The sequence below is a fragment of the Hemitrygon akajei genome, unplaced genomic scaffold, assembly GCF_048418815.1.
Source record: "Hemitrygon akajei unplaced genomic scaffold, sHemAka1.3 Scf000045, whole genome shotgun sequence".
In the NCBI taxonomy this organism is placed as follows: domain Eukaryota; kingdom Metazoa; phylum Chordata; class Chondrichthyes; order Myliobatiformes; family Dasyatidae; genus Hemitrygon; species Hemitrygon akajei.
Genome location: NW_027331931.1, coordinates 2657122 through 2681257, shown reverse-complemented (window position 1 = coordinate 2681257; position 24136 = coordinate 2657122). Strand labels below are relative to the sequence as shown.

At 42.4% G+C, this 24136-nt stretch overlaps 1 protein-coding gene across 1 annotated transcript; it reads left to right on the top strand.

Moving 5' to 3' along the window:
- Positions 1–704: 704 nt before the first annotated feature.
- LOC140720582 (uncharacterized) lies at positions 705–19234 on the top strand. The gene is made up of 3 exons (XM_073035416.1): positions 705–902; positions 18025–18528; positions 18848–19234. Exons 1-3 carry the CDS (start codon positions 705–707, stop codon positions 19082–19084), a joined length of 939 nt encoding a protein of 312 aa, XP_072891517.1. The 3' UTR covers positions 19085–19234.
- Positions 19235–24136: the final 4902 nt, after the last annotated feature.

The window sequence follows — 24136 nt, the reverse complement described above, 5'->3', positions numbered from 1 at the left end:
GGAGGCGTATGACTTCATGCTTAACCACCTGCAAGGACTGGTAAAGACAGCAAAGGAGGTTCATGGTCGGTAGGAATGATGGATCCCGCCAGGGGATTGGAAGGACCTGCAGAGTCACCTAAAGGGGCTCGAACTCCACGTCCCCAAGTTGGTTTCCAAGAAGGCCCACTTCATACAGGCAAGGAGAAAGGAGGATGCTGAAAGACTAACACCGACGGCGTTGGGCTTTTCCTCCAATTTTCCCACACCAGCCATCAGACTGAAACCGACGGCCCTTCCCAAGTTTACTGGCAGCAGACGTGATTTTCACAGGTGGAGAAAGGACTGGGAAACACTCCAGAGGCAGGGAGAGCCGACCGGTTCAAGAGAGGTGAAAAAGGTTCAACTGCTGGACAGTCTTAACGACAAAGTCAGAAGAGACCTTCGCCTCAAAACTTTTAAAACTGCAGATGACATCTTCCGTGTTCCAGAAAACCACTATGGAAATCGAACGTGCGTTGCTAATGCAACAGTAGAAGAGTTACAGAAAATGCCAGCTGTCAGAAATCATCAGCCACGGAAAATAGTGGAATTAATTCAAACTGTGGAGAAGGCACTTCAAGACTTGAGTGACCTTGGAGACACGGGTGCGATCAAAAATCCGCAGGTGACGAGATCAATTGAAAGTAAACTTCCAGAAACTCTCAAAAAGGAATGGCCGGTCTATGTCGCTGACAGGGGGAAATGCTGTGGCAGCAGATAATCGGTTTGACGGTCTCTTGGGATTCCTCAAAGAGCAAGAGAACATAGATGAGCAGCTGGAGCAACTGAGGGATGAAGAGCCGAGTAGAAGAGAAACCAGGGCTGAGCCAAAACATGACAGAACCAAGTCTACCAAGTCGGGCGATGACCATGCAGGGTGTGTAGTCTGCGCTAGTTGGCGTTGGGGTTCTATGCCACTGTGTTGAATTGACTCATGTGGAGTTGGGAACGATGGCGACTGCTGAGTACATCTTGTTGGAGTTGGAGCTATTAGATGTTGAACAAGAGTTACTTTTATTGAAATTACTGCAGCGCAGAAAAGAGAGAAGTTTTTCCATTTCTTTGTGCAGTCCGTGACGTCCAAACCGATGTTTGTGGAAATTTATTTGCACGCATTTCATGCCATTTGTAAGTCTTTATAGTATACCAATGAAGAGTCGTACAAATGTACATATTTTCTGACTTCCTCACTTAACCTCTCCTCGATTTGGTCCATTTTCCAACTTCGAAGCAATAGGAAATCACTAGGAGGAAATTTGCTGCTACCAAGCAGACCGATCACAGTTCTCGCGGTCTGTGATGCACAGTTACATTTTCGTAAGGTGTGCTTTAGGCTATGGCATACGGTATGGCCTAGGGTGCCGCGACAGGTACATGGCTACGTGGAGCGTATGGCGTAGCTTCAATGGTGAAGCATAATTCAGGCTTCAGTGTGTGGGAAGGGATTCACTCGGACATCTCAACTGCAGAGACACCAGCGACTTCACACTGGGGAGAGGCCGATCTCATGCTCAGACTTTGGGAAGAGATTCTCTCAGCGAAATCAACCTAATGTGCATGACTCAGTTCACATTGGGGAGAGACCGTTCACCTGCTGTGTATTTCAGAAGCGATTCACTCAGTAATCTAACCCTATGCAACTCTTGCTTCGGCTAGCAGCTTAATATAAGGGGTGATAACCCCCCACCTCCTTGCTCCCAGCCCGGGCAAACTTAAGAAATCTTGTTTGGGTGGATGTTGTGCGATGTGTCCCCTGTTACAAATCAGTACCCTGAAATAACATACAGTACTCAATATGTGATTAAATGACTGAGATGTATAATTCTTACTTTGACTATATGGTTAGTGAAGTAATCAAAAAGAAAGAAAAAGAGCCCACTCTCTCTTCTTCTCATCTCTCCCCAGCAAAAGAGCACGAAAATCTCTCTTCCAGACTCAGAAGGAAGAACATTTCTGTCATTGGATAGTCCCACACTCCAAAACCCTGTTATCTCTAGTCGTACCCTAAACATTGCTGCTGCAGAGAAGCCATTACCTCAGCAGTGAAACATTGCAGAGAGTCCACTGCATTAGCAGTGAAACCTTACAGTGCGTTACACTTGTGACACACTACCGGGTTCACACTGGGGAGAAAGTTTCAATAAGCTGCATGCTGGATATTTGTCCATCACCGTTGCTGAATGCAATTTCGAGAGTGACTGTCGGTGCTGAACTCTGCAATTATTGCTGCTGCTCACCACACCCAGTTCTGCACCCTGGTCACTGGGCATGGGAGGAGTTTCATCTGCTGCATATTCACCTTTAATGGGACTAAATCTGTGACCAATAAATCAGTTCTATTTTAAACACTGTCTCTGGTACTTAGTGAATTTATAACACACCTAGTGTACAGTAGAGAGTCAACTCAGGCCGGCTGGACCTGATTCTGTTCCACAGCAGATCTTTCAAATCCTCGCCTGTTGTTCACCTCTCACTCTCCCTGTGGTAATGGGTTTCGAAATTGTCATCACTCTGGAAGAAGAGGTTTCCCTTGAATTTCCTGCAGACTGAAGGAGTCGAGCTGACTGCAGTTCAGTCTGAGATGTTCTTCGCCCCTCAAATCTCTGGCTGAGGAAGAATGACATTAGATAGATAGATACTTTATTCATCCCCATGGGGAAATTCAACTTTTTTTTCCAATGTCCCATAGACTTGTTGTAGCAAAACTACAGCTACATACAATTACCTAAAAACTACTAATTACATACAATACTTAACTCAGTAAAAATATGATATGCATCTAAATCACTATCTCAAAAAGCATTAATAATAGCTTTTAAAAAGTTCTTAAGTCCTGGCAGTTGAATTGTAAAGCCTAATGGCATTGGGGAGTATTGACCTCTTCATCCTGTCTGAGGAGCACTGCATCGATAGTAACCTGTCGCTGAAACTGCTTCTCTGTCTCTGGATGGTGCTATGTAGAGGATGTTCAGAGTTTTCCATAATTGACCGTAGCCTACTCAGCGCCCTTCGCTCAACTACCGATGTTAAACTCTCCAGTACTTTGCCCACGACAGAGCCCGCCTTCCTTACCAGCTTATTAAGACGTGAGGCGTCCCTATTCTTAATGCTTCCTCCCCAACACGCCACCACAAAGAAGAGGGCGCTCTCCACAACTGACCTATAGAACATCTTCAGCATCTCACTACAGACATTGAATGACGCCAACCTTCTAAGGAAGTACAGTCGACTCTGTGCCTTCCTGCACAAGGCATCTGTGTTGGCAGTCCAGTCTAGCTTCTCGTCTAACTGTACTCCCAGATACTTGTAGGTCTTAACCTGCTCCACACATTCTCCATTAATGATCACTGGCTCCATATGAGGCCTAGATCTCCTAAAGTCCACCACCATCTCCTTGGTCTTGGTGATATTGAGACGCAGGTAGTTTGAGTTGCACCATATCACAAAGTCCTGTATCAGTTTCCTATACTCCTCCTCCTGTCCATTCCTGACACACCCCACTATGGCCGTGTCATCAGCGAACTTCTGCACATGGCAGGACTCTGAGTTATATTGGAAGTCTGATGTGTACAGGGTGAACAGGACCGGAGAGAGTACGGTTCCCTGCGGCGCCCCTGTGCTGCTGACCACCGTGTCAGACCTACAGTCTCCCAACCGCACATACTGAGGTCTATCTGTCAAGTAGTCCACTATCCAATCCACCATGTGAGAGTCTACTCCCATCTCCGTTAGTTTGTGCCTTAAGATCTTGGGCTGGATGGTGTTAAAGGCACTAGAGAAGTCAAGGAATGTAATCCTCACAGCACAACTGACCCCATCTAGGTGAGAGAGTGAACGTTGGGAGTGAACGTCCTTATTCAGTGCTCATTTGTCACTATCTTGTCTGCTCAGATCGTTGGGATGTCTCCCATGGAGGGTCATACTCATTCCACTGGTTAATGTTTTCTTCCAGAGTGGTGATTCATTTTTCTGAGTTGGCCTCTCATGTACGTGTTCTGGTCTGTATTTCTTATCACGATTGCATATACACACATGGAGTGCTGAATCCTGTTCATTTTGGATGAAAACATATCTGAGGGGCGATTGATATGTTCATGTCCTCAGGTGGAAGGGGTTAATTTTAGAAAACCCAGCACACTTATTTTTCAACGTGGTCCCGTCCTACATTTAGTAGTGGCTTGCAAAGGTTTGGGCACCCCTGGTCAAAATTTCTGTTCCTGTGAATAACTCAGCGAGTAAAAGATGACCTGATTTCCAAAAGGCATAAAGTCAAAGATGACACATTTCTTTAGTATTTTAAGCAAGATTATATTTTAATTTCCATCTTTTACAATTTCAAAATAACAAAAAAGGAAAAGGGCCCGAAGCAAAAGTTTGGGCGCCCTGCAAGGTCGGTACTTAGTAACAACCCCTTTGGCAAGTATCACAGCTTGTAAATGTTTTTTGTAGCCAGCCAAGAGTCTTACAATTCTTGTTTGGGTAAATGTCTGGGTTCAGTCATAAACAGCAAAGTACTGACTGGAAATTACAAATTACAAAGGCCCTTCGGCCCTTCCAGTCAATGCCGACCTGTTTTCGTTGTTACTGCCTAGTTCCAACTACCTGCACCAGAGCCTCCATACACCTCCCATCCACATCCTCACCCGAATTCCTCTTTAGTGTCTAAATCAAAACCACATCCTCCAGTTCCACTGGCAGCTCATTCCACACTCTCACCAACCTCTGAGTGAAGAATCCCCCTTCAGATTCCCCGAAAATAATTCACTTTCACCATGAACGTATGTCCAATGTCAGGGTGAGAGGGAGGACGGGGCAGAGAGGGAAGTCAGTCAGGGGAAGGGTGGTTGAGTGCGGAGAGGGAAACAGAGCAGAGAGTTTATACATAATATCTTTCAGAAAAAGTAATTGTTTGAATTTGCTGCAAACCTACTCTCCATACCCTGTACATTCTTAATCAAATTATTGATCTAGATGACAAGTAGCAATGCGTGATGTTCAAAGTAAATTTTATTATCAGAGTACATATATGCCACCACATACAACCCTGAGATTGTTTTTCCTACAGGAACACTTAGCAAATCTTTAGAATAATAACAAGATCAATGAAAGATCAAGTGGAGCACAGAATTCAACAAACTGTGCAAATGGAAATATAATTAAATATCAGTGAATAATGAGAGCAATGGGGTTTAACCCTGGGGAACCTCACTAAGCGTAGGGCTCGAGTCCAATAAACAGCCTCCCACCATCATTCTCTGCGTCCTACCATCAAGACAACTGTGCATCCAGTGAGCCAGCTCTCCCTGGATCCCATGTGATCTGACTTTCCACAGCAACTTACCATGCTGAACCTTATCAAAGGCCTCACTGATGCCCATATCGGCCCCGATCCTGGGACAGAGGTGTCACAGATCAGAGGGCATGGATTTAAGCAGAGGATGAAGAGGTTTAGAGGGATCTGAGGAGGAGATTTCTCACTCAAGAGGGCAGCTGAAATCTGGAACTCACTGCCCGAGGTGGTGGTGGAGGCAGGTCCCTTCACAACATTTACGAAATGGATGGAAATTGAAACTGCCGAGATACAGTCGGCTATGAACCAAGTGCTGATAAATGGGACCAGTGTAGACAGTGAGTGGATAGTCAGAACAGGTATGGCCGGCCAAAGGCCTGTTTCCGTGCTGTGTGACCCGCCACTCCGGACATGCTAAATTAAAGATGGTGGCACCGCAAGGCATTGATTTCAAAACTCCACACCCCTCTCCAACCTGAAATAAACCAGACTGAACACCGATTAAAGTTATTTCCCAAAGATTCAACTCCACGTGTTTTTCTGGACCCCAAAGAGGGATTGGACTATATTAACTCTATTCTGGTTGTAGCCGAGGTTTGAATGGTTTTAGATCTGCTGAATAATTGTTCTTTCAGAAAGAACATAAGCTTTGAATATTTCTGATATAGTTGGGAGTGCTTAGTCGATAGATAATTAGTTTTATTTTTAAAAAACAGTTTTTTTTATTTGGGCGTGTCAGTTAAATGGAAAATGCTGCTGATTTGCCTTCACTGGAGATTACTTAGGCATTTTTCTCTTTGTTTAATTTTATTGTTTTGGCATCTTCGGAGATTGTTTCTGCATTCCCCAGTATGGTTTTAAGGATTATGTATAAACATTTCTTTCTCTGAACTTTTATGCTGGATATGGGGAGCTAGATGTTGTAGAATAAAACCGCACAGTACAGGCCCTTTGGCCCATGATATTTTGCTTACCTTTCAGTCTACTGCATGATTAATCTAATGCTTCCGTCCTGTAGAGAATTCCATTCGTCTTTCATTATGAGCCTATATAGGAGTTTCTTAAACATCTTTACAGTGTCTGCCTCTATGACTACCCATGGCAGGTCTTTCCACGTACCCACTGGTGTATGGAAAAAAAAACGTCTCTGAGATCCCTAGACTTTCTTCTGATCACCGTAAAATTGTGCACTCTTGTATTAACCTTTTCAGCTGGGAATCTGTTCCATGTTTCAATGATTACTCAGCCTCAGTGTCAGTGTCCATTGTTCCAGCACAATAATACTCTGTAAAGTAATGAAAGGCATCAAAGCAAATTGATATTTAAATTGCATATATATTACTTAGAAGCAATGCCTGTAAGTGGGCAGAGGAACCAATTAACATGACTTGATATGGTGATGTGTTGCTTTGTAGTGTTAGGCTTTTTATATTAGCAAAATATGTTTTTTCCTTTGCAGGGCTTTTCTATTTCAGGCCGTATATTTTTTTGTAACTGGAGGGAGGAATTAAGGAAAGCTTTTTAAAACCACTATTATAAAATGGGCAGCTCACAGAGTCTCTCTCTTTTTAATTGTTCTGGTTAACCCATATGGACCTAATGTAGATGATCCTTTTTTAAAAAAAATGTATTTGCTTTATTGCCGGATTAAAATGAATATATGTTGTTAATTGGTGGTGATTTCAACTGTTGTTTAAATCCTTTGATTGACAAGAGTTCAATCAATTAGTGGCTTCCGAGTTGTTCTGCATCACTTATTAACTCTTTTTTAATTGATTTTGGCTTGGTCGAAATTTGGAGACATTTACATCCTAATGATAGAGATAGTTCTTTTTTCACACGTTCACAAAAAATATTTCAGAATTGATTACTTTATAGCTGATCCTCGCTTTTTGTGCAAAGTCCAGAAATGTGAATATGATGGTATAGCTCTCTCGGATCATGCGCCTTTAAGCTTAGTCTTTGATTTGAAAGATGTCGTTATTGCAAATTTGCCTTGGTGTTTTCCAGAAAATTTATTACAAAATCTGGACTTTGTCAACTTTATTGAGACTCAGATAAAATATTTTTTTTCTTTTTAATAATACGGGAGATGTGTCGAAACTGATTGCATGGGATACATTTACAGCGTATTTGCATGGTCAGATAATCTCCTATTCAGCTAAGCTTAAGAAACAGACAAAAGCAGAATTAGATAAGATTTCCAAACAAATTAAAGACTTGGATAATACTTATGCAATCTCTCCTAACATTGATTTATTTAAACAAAGAGTTGAACTCCAATCACAATATAATTTATTATTAACTTATCCTATTGAAAGACATTTGTTTAAATTGAAAAGTCAATTTTATGTGTTTGGAGATAAAAATAATAATTTTATTAAAATAATAATAAATTTCAATTAAAAGCAACTAGAGCTAAAAGACAAATTTTAAAAATTTGTAGGGAGATGAGAGTTTAGCATGTAATTATGAAGATATTAATGATAATTTTCAAGGCTTTTATATTGAACTTTATAAATCTCAGTTTCCAGTTGATTCTTCTAAAGTGATTGCCTTTTTACAAAAGATCAATTTTCCTCAAATTTCTGTTGAAGATGAACAAACTCTTGATGCTCCTATTACTGAAAGTGAAATTCAGAAAGCTATTTTTTCAATGCAATCTGGTAAAGCTCCTGGACTGGATGGTTATTAAGTAGGATTTTATTTTAAAAATGAAAAATTGCTTTCTTCATATATGTTGGAAATGCTTAAAGATTATTTTTTGAGAGGAGAGTTACCACCCACATTTTATGCAGTTTCTATTTCTTTAATTCTTAAGAAAGATAAAGACTCTGACTGTGCTTCATATAGACCTAGTTCATTATTAAATGTGGATGCTAAAACTCTTTCAAAAATAATGGCTAATCGGCTGGAGAATTTCCTAGCTAGAATTGTCTCTCAAGACCAAACAGGTTTTATGAAGGGCTGTTATTTCTCCTCTAATGATCAGAAAATGTTAAATGTTATATATTCATTCTTTTCTAAGACTCCCCAATGTGTGTCTCTCTTGATGCTTAAAAGGCATTTGACAGAGTTGAATAGAAATACTTATTTAATGTTTTGGAGAAATTTGGCTTTGGTATTAATCTTAATAAGTGAATTAGAATGATATATAAAAGCCCTATTGCTACTGTTATTATTAATAATTGCCGATCTCCGTTTTTCAGCTTTCATGGGGTACGAGACAAGGATGTCCGTTCTGTCCTTTGTTATTTAATTTGGTGCTGGAACCCTTGGCTATTGCACTTCGTGAAGCTAAAGATACTCATGGAATTCTGATAAATGGGACTGTTCATAAGATCCCCCTTTATGCTGATGATCTCTTAGTTTATATTTTGAACCCTGAGGAATCCATTCCTAGTTTATTGAAACAATTAAACGATTTTGTAAAGTTTTCGGGATAGAAACTAAACCTTCATGAAAGTGAATTATTTCCTCTTAATGATCCTGCTTCTATATGTGTTGACATTCCTTTTAGAGTTTAGAGTTAAAATTTAGAATTTAAATATTAATGTATTATTATCACTAGAAATCATAAAGACCTTTATAAAGCTAATTTGGTACCTTTAGTGGATTTTATGAAGCAAATATTTTGTAGATGGAATCCACTTACATTTTCGTTAGCTGGCCGAATTCATGCAGTTCGAATGATGATTTTATGAAAATTTTTATATGTATTTCAAAATATCCCTATTTTTTAACTAAGAAGTTTTTCAATCAAGTTGACTCAATTGTTCCATCTTTTGTTTGGAATAATAAAACACCAAGAATTGGTAAATGTCATTTACAAAAATTTAAAAAAACGATTTTAAAAAATTGCTCTGCCTAATTTAAGAATGTATTATTGGACTGTTAATATACGTTATATATGTTTTTGGTTATATTTGGCTGATAGAAATGAATGACCACCTTGGGCTGATTTGGAATTGAATGCTGTGAAACAGTTTCACTTAACCTCGTTATTAGGAGCTTCTCTACCTGTGCAACCGGCCAAAATTACTAATTTAAATTTATATCCTGTGATTAAGCAGTCATTACGAATTTAGTTCCAGTTTCATAATTTTTTAATCTCAAAAAATATAAACTTTTTAGTTTAATTTATCAAAATTATTTATTTAAACCTTCATTAAGTGATGCTACCTTTCTTCTTTGGAGGAATAATTTTTATATGTATTTCAAAATATCCCTATTTTTTAACTAAGAAGTTTTTCAATCAGGTTGACTCTATTGTTCCATCTTTTGTTTGGAATAATAAAACACCAAGAATTGGTAAATATCATTTACAAAAATAAAAAAAAGATGGAGGTCTTGCTCTGCCTAATTTAAGAATGTATTATTGGGCTGTTAATTCCTTCATGGATCTGTTCCAAGATGGCCGATTGATGTCTTTTGAGAAATTCGTAACTAAATGCTCTCTCTCGCATTCACATTTCCTGCAATATCTTCAGGTCACACACTTCTTACAAAAATACTTAAGTAATTTTCTATATATACAGGACTCTGACTTGATAGATATTATTTTAAAAATGAATCCCTTAGTGAAGGGTTTTATTGGGAAAATTTATAATTTATTGTTACAACAGCACAATTACCCTTCACTTAAGATTAAGCAAGATTGGGAGAGAGAGCTTCACGTGACCCTGATAACAGAAGATTTGTTGCGGATTTTGAAGTTGGTTAACTCTTCTTCGATTTGTGCCAATCACTCTTTAATTCAATTTAAAATTATACATCGTTACTATTTGACAAAGGAGAGACTGTCTAAAATGTTTCCTAATGTTGATAGTCAGTGTGACAGATGTAAAACCGAGAAAGCCACATTGATACATAAGTTTCGGTCATGTTCTGCACTGAAACATTATTGGAAGTCTGTTTTCTCTACAATTTCTGAAGTTTTAAAAATTAATTTACAACCTAATAAATTGACAGTTTTATTTGGTATAATCCCTCAATATGTTCATGGTATTTCTCTATCAAGCCAACATGTAATTGCATTTGTTATATTATTGGCCAGAAGGGCTATTTTGTTGAAATGGAAAGATGTTTCTGCTCCTACTTTGATACAATGGTTCTCTCAGGTGATGCTATGTCTTAGTTTGGAGAAAATCAGAAGTCGAACTTTTGATCCTCGATTTGATTTTGAGAAAAGTTGGGGTTCATTCGCCCACTACTATCATCTGATTTGAGTTAATTAATATCGTTTCCTTCCGATTTTTCATTAAATGGATTTGAGTTGGCAGATTGATTTTTTTTTAATGTAAGCTTGTATGCTGTGTAGCTCCGAGGTTGTAGTCCCAATGTGTTTTTTTGGTTTGTGTTTTTCTTCGGTTAGTAGGGTTTTTTTTAGTTAGTACGGGTTCTTTTTTTTTTCGCTTCTTTTTCTTTAAAAATATTTTACCGCTTTTTTTCTTATTGCTATTGATATATTGCTTAGCTTTGTTAATCAGTTATTTTTGTAATTTAATTCCTTATTGTACGTAATGACATATTGACTTCATGTAACTTTTTTGTTAATCTTCAATGATAATTAAAAGATTGAGATGTGTCTATTTTAATGCAAGGAGTGTTGTGAACAAAGCGGATGAGCTTAGAGCATGGATCAGTACTTGGAGATATGATGTGGTGGCCATTACAGAGACTTGGGTAGCTCAGGGACAGAAATGGTTACTTCAAGTGCCGGGTTTTAGATGTTTCAGAAAGGACAAGGAGGGAGGTGAAAGAGGTGGGGGTGTGTTACTGTTGATCAGAGATAGTGTCATGGCTACCGTAAAGGTGGACGCCATGGAGGGATTGTTTATGGAGTCTCTGTGGGTGCAGCATAGGAAAAGGATGGGGTCAATAATTTTACTGGGTGTTTTTATAGGCCGCCCAATAGTAGCAGGGATATAGAGCAGCAGATAGGGAAACAGATCCTGGAGAGCTGTAATAATACAGAGTTGTCATGATGGGAGATTTTAACTTCCCAAATATCATTTGGCATCTCCCTAGAGCTAGGGGTTTAGATGGGGTCTAGTTTGTTAGGTGTGTTCAGAAAGTTTTCTTGACACAGTGTGCAGATAAGCCTACACGAAGAGAGACTGTACTTGATTTGGTATTGGGAAATGAACCTGGTCAATTTTCAGAACTCTCAGTGGGAGACCATTTTGCAGATAGTGATCATAATTCTATCTCCTTTACAATAGCATTGGAGACAGATAGGAACAGACAAGTTAGAAAAGTATTTAATTGAAGGGGAATTATGAGGCTATCAGGCAGGATATTGGAGGCTCAAATTGGAAACAGATGTTCTCAGGGAAAAGTACAGGATAAATGTGGCACATATTCAGGGGATATTTGTGTAGAGTTCTGTATAGGTAAGTTCCAATGAAAGAGGGAAGTTATGGTAGGGTACAGGAACCGTGGTTTACCAAGGCTATAATAAATCTAGAAAAGATTACAAACCGTTCAGAGGGCTAGGTAATATTAGAGATCTAGAAGATTAAAAGGCTACCAGGAAAGAACTTAAGAAGGAAATTAGGAGAGCCAGAAGGGGCCATGAGAAGGCCTTGCTGGGCAGGATTAAGGAAAATCCCAAGGCATTCTACAAGTATGTAAAGAGCAAGAGGATAAGATGTGAAAAATAGGGCCTATCATGTGTGACAGTGGGAAAGTGTGTATGAAACCGGATGAAATAGCAGAGGTACTTAATGAATACTTTGCTTCAGTATTCACAATGGAAAAGGATCTTGGTGATTGTAGTGATGACTTGCAGCAGCCTGAAAAGCTTGAGGATGTAGATATTAAAAAGAGGATGTACTGGAGATTTTGGAAAGCATCAAGTTGTATAAGTCGCCGGGTCTGGACAAAATATACCCTCGGTTACTGTGGGAGGCAAGGGAGGAGATTGCTGAGCCTCTGGCAATGATCTATGCATCATCAATGGGGACAGTAGAGATTCTGGAGGGTTGCGGATGTTGTTCCTTTATTCCAGAAAGGGAGCAGAGATAGCCCAGGAAATGATAGACCAGTGAGTCTTAACTCAGTAGTTGGTAACTTGATGGAGAAGATGCTGAGGGGCAGGATTTATGAACATTTGGAGAAGTATAATATGATTAGGAGTAGTCAGCATGGCTTTATCAAGGGCAACTCGTGCCTTGCAAGCCTGATTGAATTTTTTGAGGATGTGACTAAACACATTGATGAAGGAAGAGCAGTAGATGTGGTGTATATGGATTTCAGCAAGGCATTTGATAAGCTACCGTGTGCAAGGCTTATTGAGAAAGTAAGGAGGCATGGGATTCAAGGGGACATTGCTTTGTGGATTCAGAGCTGGTTTGCCCACAGAAGGCAAAGAGTGATTGTAGACGGGTCATATTCTGCATGGAGGTCGGTCACCAGTGGAGTGCCTCAGGGATCTGTTCTGGGACCCTTACTCTTAGTGATTTTTATAAATGACCTGGATGAGGAAGTGGAGCGATGCGTTAGTAAGTTTGCTGATGACACAGAGGTTGGAGGTGTTGTGGATAGTGTGAAAGGCTGCCAGAGGTTACAGTGGGACACTGATAGGAAGCAAAACTGGGCTGAAAGTGGCAGGTGAAGTTCAATCCAGATAAGTGTGAGGTGGTTCATTTTGGTAGGTCAAGTATGATGGCAGAATATAGTATTAATGGTAAGACTCTTGGCTGTGTGGAGGATCAGAGGGATCTTGGGGTCCGAGTCCATAGGACGCTCAAAGCAGCTGCGCAGGTTGACTCTGTGGTTGAGAAGCCATACGATGTATTGGCCTTCATTAATCGTGGAATTGAATTTAGGAGCCGACAGGTAATGTTGCAGCTATATAGAACCCTGGTCAGACCCCTCTTGGAGTACTGTGCTCGGGTATGGTTGCCTCACTATAGGAAAGATGTGGAAACCATAGAATGAGTGCAGAGGAATACAAGGATGTTGCCTGGATTGGGGAGCGTGCCTTATGAGAATAGGTTGAGTGAACTCGGCCTTTTCTCCTTGGAGAGACGGAGGATGAGTGGTGACCTGATAGAGGTGTATAAGATGATGAGAGGCATTGATCGCGTGGTTAGTCAGAGGCTTTTTCCCAGGGCTGACATGGTTGCCACAAGAGGATACAGGTTTAAGGTGCTAGGGAGTAGGTACAGAGGGGATGTCAGGGGTATTTTTTTTACGCAGAGAATAGTCAGTGCATCGAATGGGCTGCCAGCAATGGTGGTGGAGGCGGATACAATAGGTTCTTTTAAGAGGCTTTTAGATAGGTACATGGAGCTTAGTAAAATATAGGGCTATAGGTAGGCCTAGTAATTTCTAAGGTCGGGACGTGTTTGGCACAAATTTTGTGGGCCGAAGAGCATATATTGTGCAGTAGGTATACTATGTTTCTATATGACATAAAGAGAGGTGAGTTACACCCAAGGTGCAGGACACAGAAAACTGGTTGAGAGTCAGGCAGGTGAATGAGGTTAAATACCCATCGAAGAGTACTCTAGTGGCCATCCCCCACAACAACAGGTGGACCACTTTAGAAACTGTTGGGGGGGATTACCTGGCAGAGGAAAGTCAAAGGGGTGATAGGGGATTCATTAGTTAGGGTAATAGAACAGGAAGGGGACTAATATCCTAGTGGTAAGGCTTGCTACAGCTAGTGTGGGGGGGGGGGGGGGTGGCGATGTGGTTAAAATAAGTTGTAGGGGGAATGGGAGCCAGAATGACAGAACAGATAGTGGAGAGGGTGAATTGAATTGAATTGACTTTATTACAAACATCTTTCGTATGCATGAGGAGTAGAAATCTTTATGTTACGTCTCCATCTAAAGGTGCAACTTATAGTAATTTATAGTAGATAGTTTGTACATAGAATAATCAATGTAACAGAGAAATGCAACTGTATCAGCATGAATTAATCAGTCTGATGGCCTGTTGGAAGATGATAGATAGATAGATAGATAGATAGATAGATAGATAGATAGATAGATAGATAGATAGATAGATAGATAGATAGATAGATAGATAGATAGATAGATACTTTATTCATCCCCATGGGGAAATTCAACATTTTTTCCAATGTCCCATACACTTATTGTAGCAAAACTAATTACATACAATACTTAACTCAGTAAAAATATGATATGCATCTAAAGTCACCCTCTCAAAAAGGATTAATAAATAGCTTTTAAAAAGTTCTTAAATACATTGAATGGTAACTTAAGCTCAGTCCTAACCCCGGCACTTTATCTTACTCCTGGCGATTGAATTGTAAAGCCGAATGGCATTGGGGTGTATTGATCTCTTCATCCTGTCTGAGGAGCATTGCATCGATAGCAACCTGTCGCTGAAACTGCTTCTCTGTCTCTGGATGGTGCTATGGAGAGGATGTTCAGGGTTTTCCATTACTGACCGTAGCCTACTCAGCGCCATTCGCTCTGCTACCGATGTTATACTCTCTAGTTCTTTGCCCACGACAGAGCCCGCCTTCCTTACCAGCTTATTAAGACGTGAGGCGTCCCTCTTCTTAATGCTGCCTCCCCAACACGCCACCACAAAGAAGAGGGCGCTCTCCACAACTGACCTATAGAACATCTTCAGCATCTCACTACAAACATTGAATGACGCCAACCTTCTAAGGAAGTACAGTCGACTCTGTGCCTTCCTGCATAAGGCATCTGTGTTGGCAGTCCAGTCTAGCTTCTCGTCTAACTGCACTCCCAGATACTTGTAGGTCTTAACCTGCTCCACACATTCTCCATTAATGATCACTGGCTCCGTATGAGGCCTAGATCTCCTAAAGTCCACCACCATCTCCTTGGTCTTGGTGTTATTGAGTCGCAGGTAGTTTGAGTTGCACCATATCACAAAGTCCTGTATCAGTTTCCTATACTCTTCCTCCTGTCCATTCCTGACACACCCTACTATGGCCGTGTCATCAGCGAACTTCTGCACATGGCAGGACTCCGAGTTATATTGGAAGTCTGGTGTTTACAGGAGCCTGTTGCTCCTTTGGCTGTGGTACTGTTTCCTGGATGGTAGCAGCAGGAACAGTTTGTGGTTGTGGTGAATTTGGTCCCCGATATCCTTTGGGCCCTTTTTACACACCTGTCTAAGTGTACCAAATGGTGGGAAGTTCACATCTACAGATGCGCTGGGCTATCCGCACCACTCTCTAAATTTTCCTGTGATTAGGGGAAATTTAGTTCCCATACCAGGCAGTGATGCAGCCAGTCAGGATGCTCTCAATTGTGTCCCTGTAGAAAGTCCTCAGGATTTCGGGTTCCCATCCCCAGCTTCTTCAACTATTTGAGGTGAAAGAGGTGCTGCTGTGCTCTTTTCACAACACAGCCGGTATGTACAGACCATGTGAGATGTCTGGTGATGTTTATGCCGAGGAACTTAATGCTATTCACCTTCTTAACCCCAGATCCATTGATGTCAGTAGGGGTTAGCCGGTCTCCATTCCTCCTGTAGTCCAAAATCAGCTCCTTTGGTTTTGTGACAATGCGGGAGAGTTTGTTTTCTTGACACCAGTCAGATGTTGTTCAGCCCTCAGATAGAGTCAGCAATCAAATGGTTGAGCCTGGTGTGATGAATGTGCTGAGCTGTGTATATCACAATGCAAGAAGCATCGTAGGAAAGCTGGATGAGCTCAGGACAGGGAATTATAATATTGTAGCCATTATTGGGGCTTGTTTACACCCAACAGTCTGAGGGATTTAGAGATATTTGTAGAGAGATTGCAGACCATGCCAAGAAACAAAGGTTGGGATTGTAAGTGATTTTACCTTCCCATATATTGACTGGGACTCCCATACTGTAAAAGGACTAGATGGGGTAAAGTTTGTCAAATGTACCTTTAATCAGTACGTAGAATTCCTGACGTAGAAGTGTGCAATAAGCTGTTAGGCAATGATCAGGGCTTGTGACAGAAATTAGTGATCATAATGCCACGAGATTCGAAGTAAACATGTAAAAAGAGAGGTCTGGACCACAGGGTTGAGATTCTAAATTGGAGAAAGGTCAATTTTGATGGTATCAGAAAGGATCTGACAAGTGTGGTTTGGGACAGGCTGTTTTCTGGGAAAGGAGTACTTGGTAAGTGGGAGGCCTTCAGATGTGTATTTTTGAGGATGTAGAGTCTGTATGTGCCTGCCAAAATAAAAGTTGAAAAGTCACAGGTGCAGGGAAACCTTGCTTTTCAAGAGATATTGAGGCCCCGGATATTTTGTTCTTCGAAATGCCTCAGACTGCTGTGTGCTGCCAAGTCTCATTAATGATTGACTCATTAATCATCATTGCAATCCCTGAGCTCATATGAATTTATTTTTAGTCGTCTTCTGTTAGGTTCTAAAAGCTTCCAAATAGTGTTTGTTCTTTTGTTTTCCCTCTCCTTGGCTTTTATGTTGGCTTTTGCTTCTCATTTCAACCACGGTTGTGTCCTTTTGCCTTTCCAGTGCTTCCACTTCTTTGGGATGTTTCATTGCTCCCAGAAACTCCAGCCATTGCTGCTCCGTTGTCACTCCTACCAGATTCCCTTCCAAACAAGTTTGGCCAGCTTCTCTTGTCATAGAAACATGGAGAAGTTCAGTACAGAAACAGGCTATTTGGCTCATCTAGTCAACGCCGAAAAAAACGGTTAAACTGTCTAATGCAACTACATGCACTGGGACCATCACCCTCCATACCCCTACCATCTAGGCTGCCATCCAAACTTCTTTTAAATGGTGAAACCAAACTCGTATCCACCACTTGGGCTGGCATCTCATTCCGCACTCTCACAACCATTTCAGTGAAGAGCTTTTCCAAATGTTCCCATTAAATATTCACCTTCCCCACTTATCCATGACCTCTGGTTGTCATCCCACCCAACCTCAGTGGAAAAAGCTGCTTTCATTTACCCTATCTGTACCCTCATAATTTTGTATACTTCTAACAAATCCTCAAAGAAATGAATAATTTCCTTGTTTATGTTTAGAGCCTTTTTTAGGTGTATAAGATGATGAGGGGCATTGATCGTGTGGATAGCCAAAGGCTTTTTTCCCAGGGCTGAAATGGCTAACACGAGGGGGCATAGTTTTAAGGTACTTTGAAATAGATACCGAGGGGATGTCAGGGGTAAGTTTTTACACAGAGAGTGATGGATGCGTGGAATGCACTGCCGGTTATTTGTGTGAGAGTGTTTCAGTTACTGTGGGGCCATGAACCCATGCAGCTCAGTGGGAACAGGGAATAATACCAATGGAGAGAATCAAACTGAGCAGGTCAGAGATTGGAGATGGCAGAATTGCCCCATTCTTTTAGAGACAGGAAGAGTATCAGAGAATTTGATGGTCATTCCAGGTACCAGCACTCTGCCCAGATAGAAGATGATTTCTCTCTCCAACTTGGGTTGAACTTCACTGTAACAGTGTGTTGCCAGATCACACCTTGACAACTCAAGTGATCTCATCTGAAATGTTGTCCTTCACCCATTTTGTAATTCTTTCTACAGGTTAAAAATGACAAGGGATTTGTTTATGGGAATCTCGAACACAACACGCAAGTTTTGCTGTCTCTGTCCAGATATTTAAGAAGTGGAGCAAGGGATTCACTCGATCATCTGACCCAATGGCTCACCAGCGAGTTCACACTGGGGGCGGCCGTTCATCTGCTCAGACTGTGGGAAGGGATTCACTCAGTCATCCAGCCTATAGCGTCATCAGCGGGTTCACACTGGAGAGAGGCCGTTCACCTGCTCAGACTGCGGGAAGGGATTCACTACATCATTTCGCCTAGTGAGACACCAGTCAGTTCACACTGGGGAGAGTCCATTCACCTGCTTGGAGTATGGGAAGCAATTCAATTGCTCATCTAAACTGAAGGTACATCAGCGAGTTCACACTGGGGAGAGGCCATTCACCTGCTCAGACTGTGGAAAGGGATTCAGTCAGTCATCCTACCTACTGATACACAAGTCAGTTCACACTGGGGAGAGGCCATTCACCTGCTCAGACTGCGGGAAGAGATTTACTCGGTCATCCGAACTGCTGGTACACAAGTCGGTTCACACTGGGGAGAAGCTGTTCACCTGCTTAGACTGCGGGAAAGGATTCACTTGCTCATCTAAACTGAAGGTACATCAGCGAGTTCTCACCGGGGAGAGGCCATTCACCTGCTCAGACTGCGGGATGGGATTCACTCGGTCATCTCAACTGAAGGTACATCTGCAAGTTTACACTGGGTAGAGGCGGTTAACCTGCTGTGAATGTGGGAATGGATTCACTCAGTCACCTTATTTCACTCTCGTTTCGGCTAGTTGCTTAATATAGGTTTGATAGCCCCCAGCCCAGCCAAACTTAAGAAATCTCATTTGGGAGGATGCTGCGCAATGCAAATCAGTACCCTGAAATAACAAACAATACACAATATGTGATTAAACGATTGAGCTTTATAATTCTTACTTTGACTATATGGTTAGTGAAGTAAACAAAAAGAAAGAAAAAGGGCCCACTCTCTCTTCTTCTCATCTCTCCCCAGGAAAAGATCACGAAAATCTCTCTTCCTGACTCACAAGGAAGAACATTTTTCTCGTTGGATAGCCCTGCACTCAAAAATTGCTGCTACAGAGAGGCCGTTACATCAGCAGTGAAACCTTACAGCACTTATGACACATTACCGGGTTCAAACTGGGGAGAAAGTTTCAATGAGCTGCATGCTGGATATTTGTCCATCACCGTTGCTAAATGCAATTTCGAGAGTGACTGTCGATGCTGAACTCTGCAACTATTGCTGCTGCTCACCACACCCAGTTCTGCACCCTGGTCACTGGGCATGAGAGGGGTTTCTTCTGCTGCACATTCACCTTTAATGGGACTGGAGTTTAATATTCTGGATCTGAGACAAATAAATCAGTTCTATTTTAAACTCCGTCTCAGGTACTTAGTGAATTTATAACACACGTAGTGTACAGTAGAGAGTCAACTCAGGCCGGCTGGACCCTGCCAGTGATTTTGTTCCAGGTCAGTCCTTTTAAATCCTCCCCTGTTGTTCCCCTCTCGCTCTCCCTATGGTGATGGGATCCAAACAGTCACCACTCTGTGGGTGAAGAGGTTCCCCTTGAATTCTCTGCAGACGGTGCTACCATTACAGCGATCAGAAAACACCAGAACTGAATTTACTTCGCTAGTATTCAGGGGCACCACTGACATGGGGGATCATAGTCTTACCATGTTGGAGAATTCTGGCACATACCCAACATGCTCCCCCCTCTACGTGTTTAGAGTAGGTGTGGCAGAGGGACAGGAAATTGTTAACTTCGGGGCCTCCTGAAACAGGGGCAGGTTTCTGCAGCACGAATCGGTCAATTTTTCAGTCCTTATCAGTTCAGCCAGTAACGTACATAGAATAGTATAGCACATTACAGGCCCTTCGGCCCACAATGTTGTGCCGACCCTCAAACCCTGCCTCCCATATAACCCCCCACCTTAAATTCCTCCATATACCTGTCTAGTAGTCTCTGAAACTTCACTAGTGTATCTGCCTCCACCACTGACTCAGGCAGTGCATTCCACGCACCAACCACTCTTTGAGTGAAAATCCTTCCTCTAATATCCCCCTTGAACTTCCCTCCCCTTACCTTAAAGCCATATCCTCTTGTACTGAGCGGTGGTGCCCTGGGGAAGAGGCACTGGCTGTTCACTCTGTCTATTCCTCTTAATATCTTGTACACCTCTGTCATGTCTCCTCTCATCCTCCTTCTCTCCAAAGAGTAAAGCCCTAGCTCCCTTAATCTCTGATCATAATCCATACTCTCTAAACCAGGCAGCATCCTGGTAAATCTCCTCTGTACCCTTTCCAGTGCTTCCACATCCTTCCTATACTGAGGCAACCAGAACTGGACACAGTACTCCAAGTGTGGCCTAACTAGAGTTTTATAGAGCTGCATCATTACCGGGCGTCTCTTAAACTCTATCCCTCGACTTATGAAAGCTAACACCCCATAAGCATTCTTAGCTACCCTATCTACCTGTGAGGAAACTTTCAGGGACCTGTGGACATGTACCCACAGATCCCTCTGCTCCTCCATACTACCAAGTATCCTGCCATTTACTTTGTACTCTGCATTGGAGTTTGTCCTTCCAAAGTGTACCACCTCACACTTCTCCGGGTTGAACTCCATCTGCCACTTCTCAGCCCACTTCTGCATCCTATCAATGTCTCTCTGCAATCTTCGACAATCCTCTACACTATCTACAACACCACCAACCTTTGTGTCATCTGCAAACTTGCCAACCCACCCTTCTACCCCCACATCCAGATCATTAATAAAAATCACAAAAAGTAGAGGTCCCAGAACAGATCCTTGTGGGACACCACTAGTCACAACCCTCCAATCTGAATGTACTCCCTCCACCACGACCCTCTGCTTTCAGCAGGCAAGCCAATCCTGAATCCACCCGGCCAAACGTCCCTGGATCCCATGCCTTCTGACTTTCTGAATAAGCCTACCGTGTGGAACCTTGTCAAATGCCTTACTAAATTCCATGTAGATCACATCCACTGCACTACCCTCATCTATATGCCTGGTCACCTCCTCAAAGAACTCTATCAGGCTTGTTAGACACAAACTGCCCTTCACAAAACCTTGTCAAACATATTTACAGTCTGTTCGATGTATCCACCGGAGCTGCCCTTCCACTGTCACTGCAGGTGGTGTTGTCAATAGCACTTGGTACGGTTCTTTCCACTTTGGTCCCATCTTTTTACCATCCCAGTTCATGAGCAGGACAAAATCTCCAGGCTCGATGGTGGAGTAGTCACCTTTTGTTTGGGTTTCGTCCTCTCGATAGGCCTGTCGTACCTGTGAATGCAATGGAGAGTTTTAATTAATTTGCATAAGTATTTTCCCATCTCCTCCCCCAAGGTATGCATATCCAATTTTGCAGGTAAACCCTCAGGGAATAGCGCTAAACAATGTTGTGGTCCCCATGGGGTTCTCATGGGCTTCCAGTAGATAATTCCTGCAGGTGACAACCCCGTCTGACGATGGCATGATTCTCACATGGAATAGGGCTAAGGGTAAAACCTTCAACCAGGTTAATCCAGTTTCTTGTGTCAGTTTGACCAACTTATCTTTCAAAGTGCCATTGGCTCGTTCCACTGTGTCGGCTGCTTTCGGGTGACGGGTGCGGTGGAACTGCTGTTTTATAGCAAGTTCTTTACGGACTTCCTCAGTTATTTTGGCAACAAAATGTGGCCCATTGTCCGAGCAGATCATTTCCGGAAGTCCATAGCGAGGAGTTATTTCTTTTGTCAATGTTTTCACAAATGTCACAGTGGTATTATTTGTTGTAGGAACAGCTTCAATCCGTCTGTAAACACATCTACTGTCACTGAGCAATACTTATAACGGTGTACTCCAGGTAATTCTATAAAATCAAGCTGCATACAAGAAACAGGTCCACCAGGCGAGGGGGTAGTTCCGGAAACACAAGTCATCCCCTTACCAGAATTATTTTTTTTTCTACGTTAAACATGCTGTGTCTCATTTTTCAGCTGCTTTCTGGAAAGCAGAGTGCCACCAAGATTGTAATAATGTATTCACCATTCCCTCCTTCCTTGCCCAGGTGTGTACTCCTCCCTCTTGTTCATTCCCCCCCCTCTCTCTCTCTCTCTCTCTCTCTCTCTCTCTCTCTCTCTCTCTCTCTCTCTCTCTCTCTGTCTCTGTCTCTTTCTGTCTCTCTCATTCTCTCTTCTCGCTCTCTCTCTCTTTCTCTCTCTCAATACTTCCACCTTACTTTCCCACTCCGGTCTACCTTCTCCCCCACCATCTCTCTTCCTGCACCCGCTTTCTCCCCGACACCCTTCTGCCAATCGCTCCGCAGCTTTCTCTTTCTCTCTCCACCTGTGCCGAGATCGTGTCGCCGATGGATTATTTTGGAGATTGTCTCTGGGCTGTCGGTACAGAGAGGGGGCAGTGGTATTATTCTGTCATTCGACTCGGGGCCGAGAAGACAGCGCAGTGCAGTGTGAGGACCGATACAGTGCTATGGAGCGCGACGGGGTAGTGAGACAAGTTTCTGGACTTATACAATGATGTGCAGACAGCCGGACAGTGGGATTAGTATAGGGACTGATACAGTGATGGAGGAAATAGGGGCCATTGAGAGTAGTTTAGGGTCGGATACCGCGCGGTGGAGAGAGAGTAGGCAGTGCGGCTAGTTAGGGGCTGATACGGTGCTGTGGAGAAAGAAGGGCCGTGGAATTAGTTTGCGGCTGCTGCAGTGTTACGGAGAAAGGGTGGCCAGTGGAACTGTTATCATGCTGTTGAGATCGCACATACAGAATTACACTTCCTTATCTGTTTCTCCAGCTCTCTCACCCATCACCCCTTTATCGTGTTCTTCGTTCCCCCCGCTTTAATCGTGGTCTTTGACACACAGTTCATCCCCTCCCCTTTGATTCCTAAATTTGATGACCATGCCTTAGGATTAAGTGAGCGTCCTGAATGTTGCGATTGTGAGGAAGTCACTGGAGAGGGTTCTGGATATGAAAGTGATCATTTATCACCACAAATAGACATTTTCTTGGACATACTTTCGGCAAAGACTCTCAAACTCAAAATGCGTCTAGAATTTATACTCCTGGGGACAATGGTGACAATAGGCGGCTGAATACAATGAGACAAGGTGCAATATCATATTTCATTCAAGAACTTGTGTCTGACAAACGGTTCCTCTGAAGTAGATTTCAATTGGTAGCACTTTGCAATTGATGAGACAGCTTTGAAGGTTCAGTCACTTTTGTCAGGTCCAGCTAATCCACATAGATGGTCAACAAGCTTCTGAGAACTGAGATCCCAGTAGCCCAAGATTACTGTTGTGAGTATTGACACGTGGACAAACAGGGAGTGTAGGGGGGCTGATCAAGTGTTGGTAGGTGGGTTCCGTTTAATATGACGTCACGGTTGGCACAGTCAATGTGGGCCGAAGGGTCTGTTCCTGTTCTTTACCTTTCTCTGTTCTATGTAGGACAAACAGAAGGCAGAAGTTTCTTTTATCAGAGTAAACATTTGTCACAGTGGTGATGACCGTAGACATGTTTACGACCCAGGACAAAGTTTGGTACAGTTCACCCGAACAAGCTGAGGATGGTTTATTGTACAGGGAGTGGGAGATAAGGTTACAGTGAGATGAGCTGTGATTACAATTGGTGGAGAATCAGTGTGGAGAGGCCGTTTTACTCTCACTCAATCTGCTCAGCCGATGGACAAGAGTCACACTGACACAAGGTGAGGTGGAGAGTTGGGTCTGATGGTGTTTGAAACAATATCCCCTTTGCTGGAGGAAGACACTCGGAATTTACAACCCTTAGTCACATCACATTGTCTCAGTTTCACAATTAATTCACTAAATTAATCACAATGTTGCACCGCGGGGATTGCACGTAGCTGACGCAATCTGATTGTAAATAAATTAAGAAAAAAATCTTTGTTTTTAAATCTGTTGAATCTTGTCCCCGAGGAGTCGCTAGGTGGTATTAAAACCCCAGGTATGTGCTCCCTCAACATTTCATTCCGTGAGGTCGCCTGTCGCACGCGGGGATAGACCACTAATCAGAGAAAATGCCTGCCTTGTTTGATAGGTACCGGCGTGTGGACAAAATACTGAACGCGTTTATTGTCGTAATTGGAGTTCCCGGTGAGTGAGCACAGATATTCGTGTCTGGCACTTCTGTCTGTAAACCGGAGTGAGCCTGTTTGGGGTCATTTTACCAGCTTCCCGCTTGATGCTCGTGTCAGTAATATCCGTCAGTGATATCGATCCT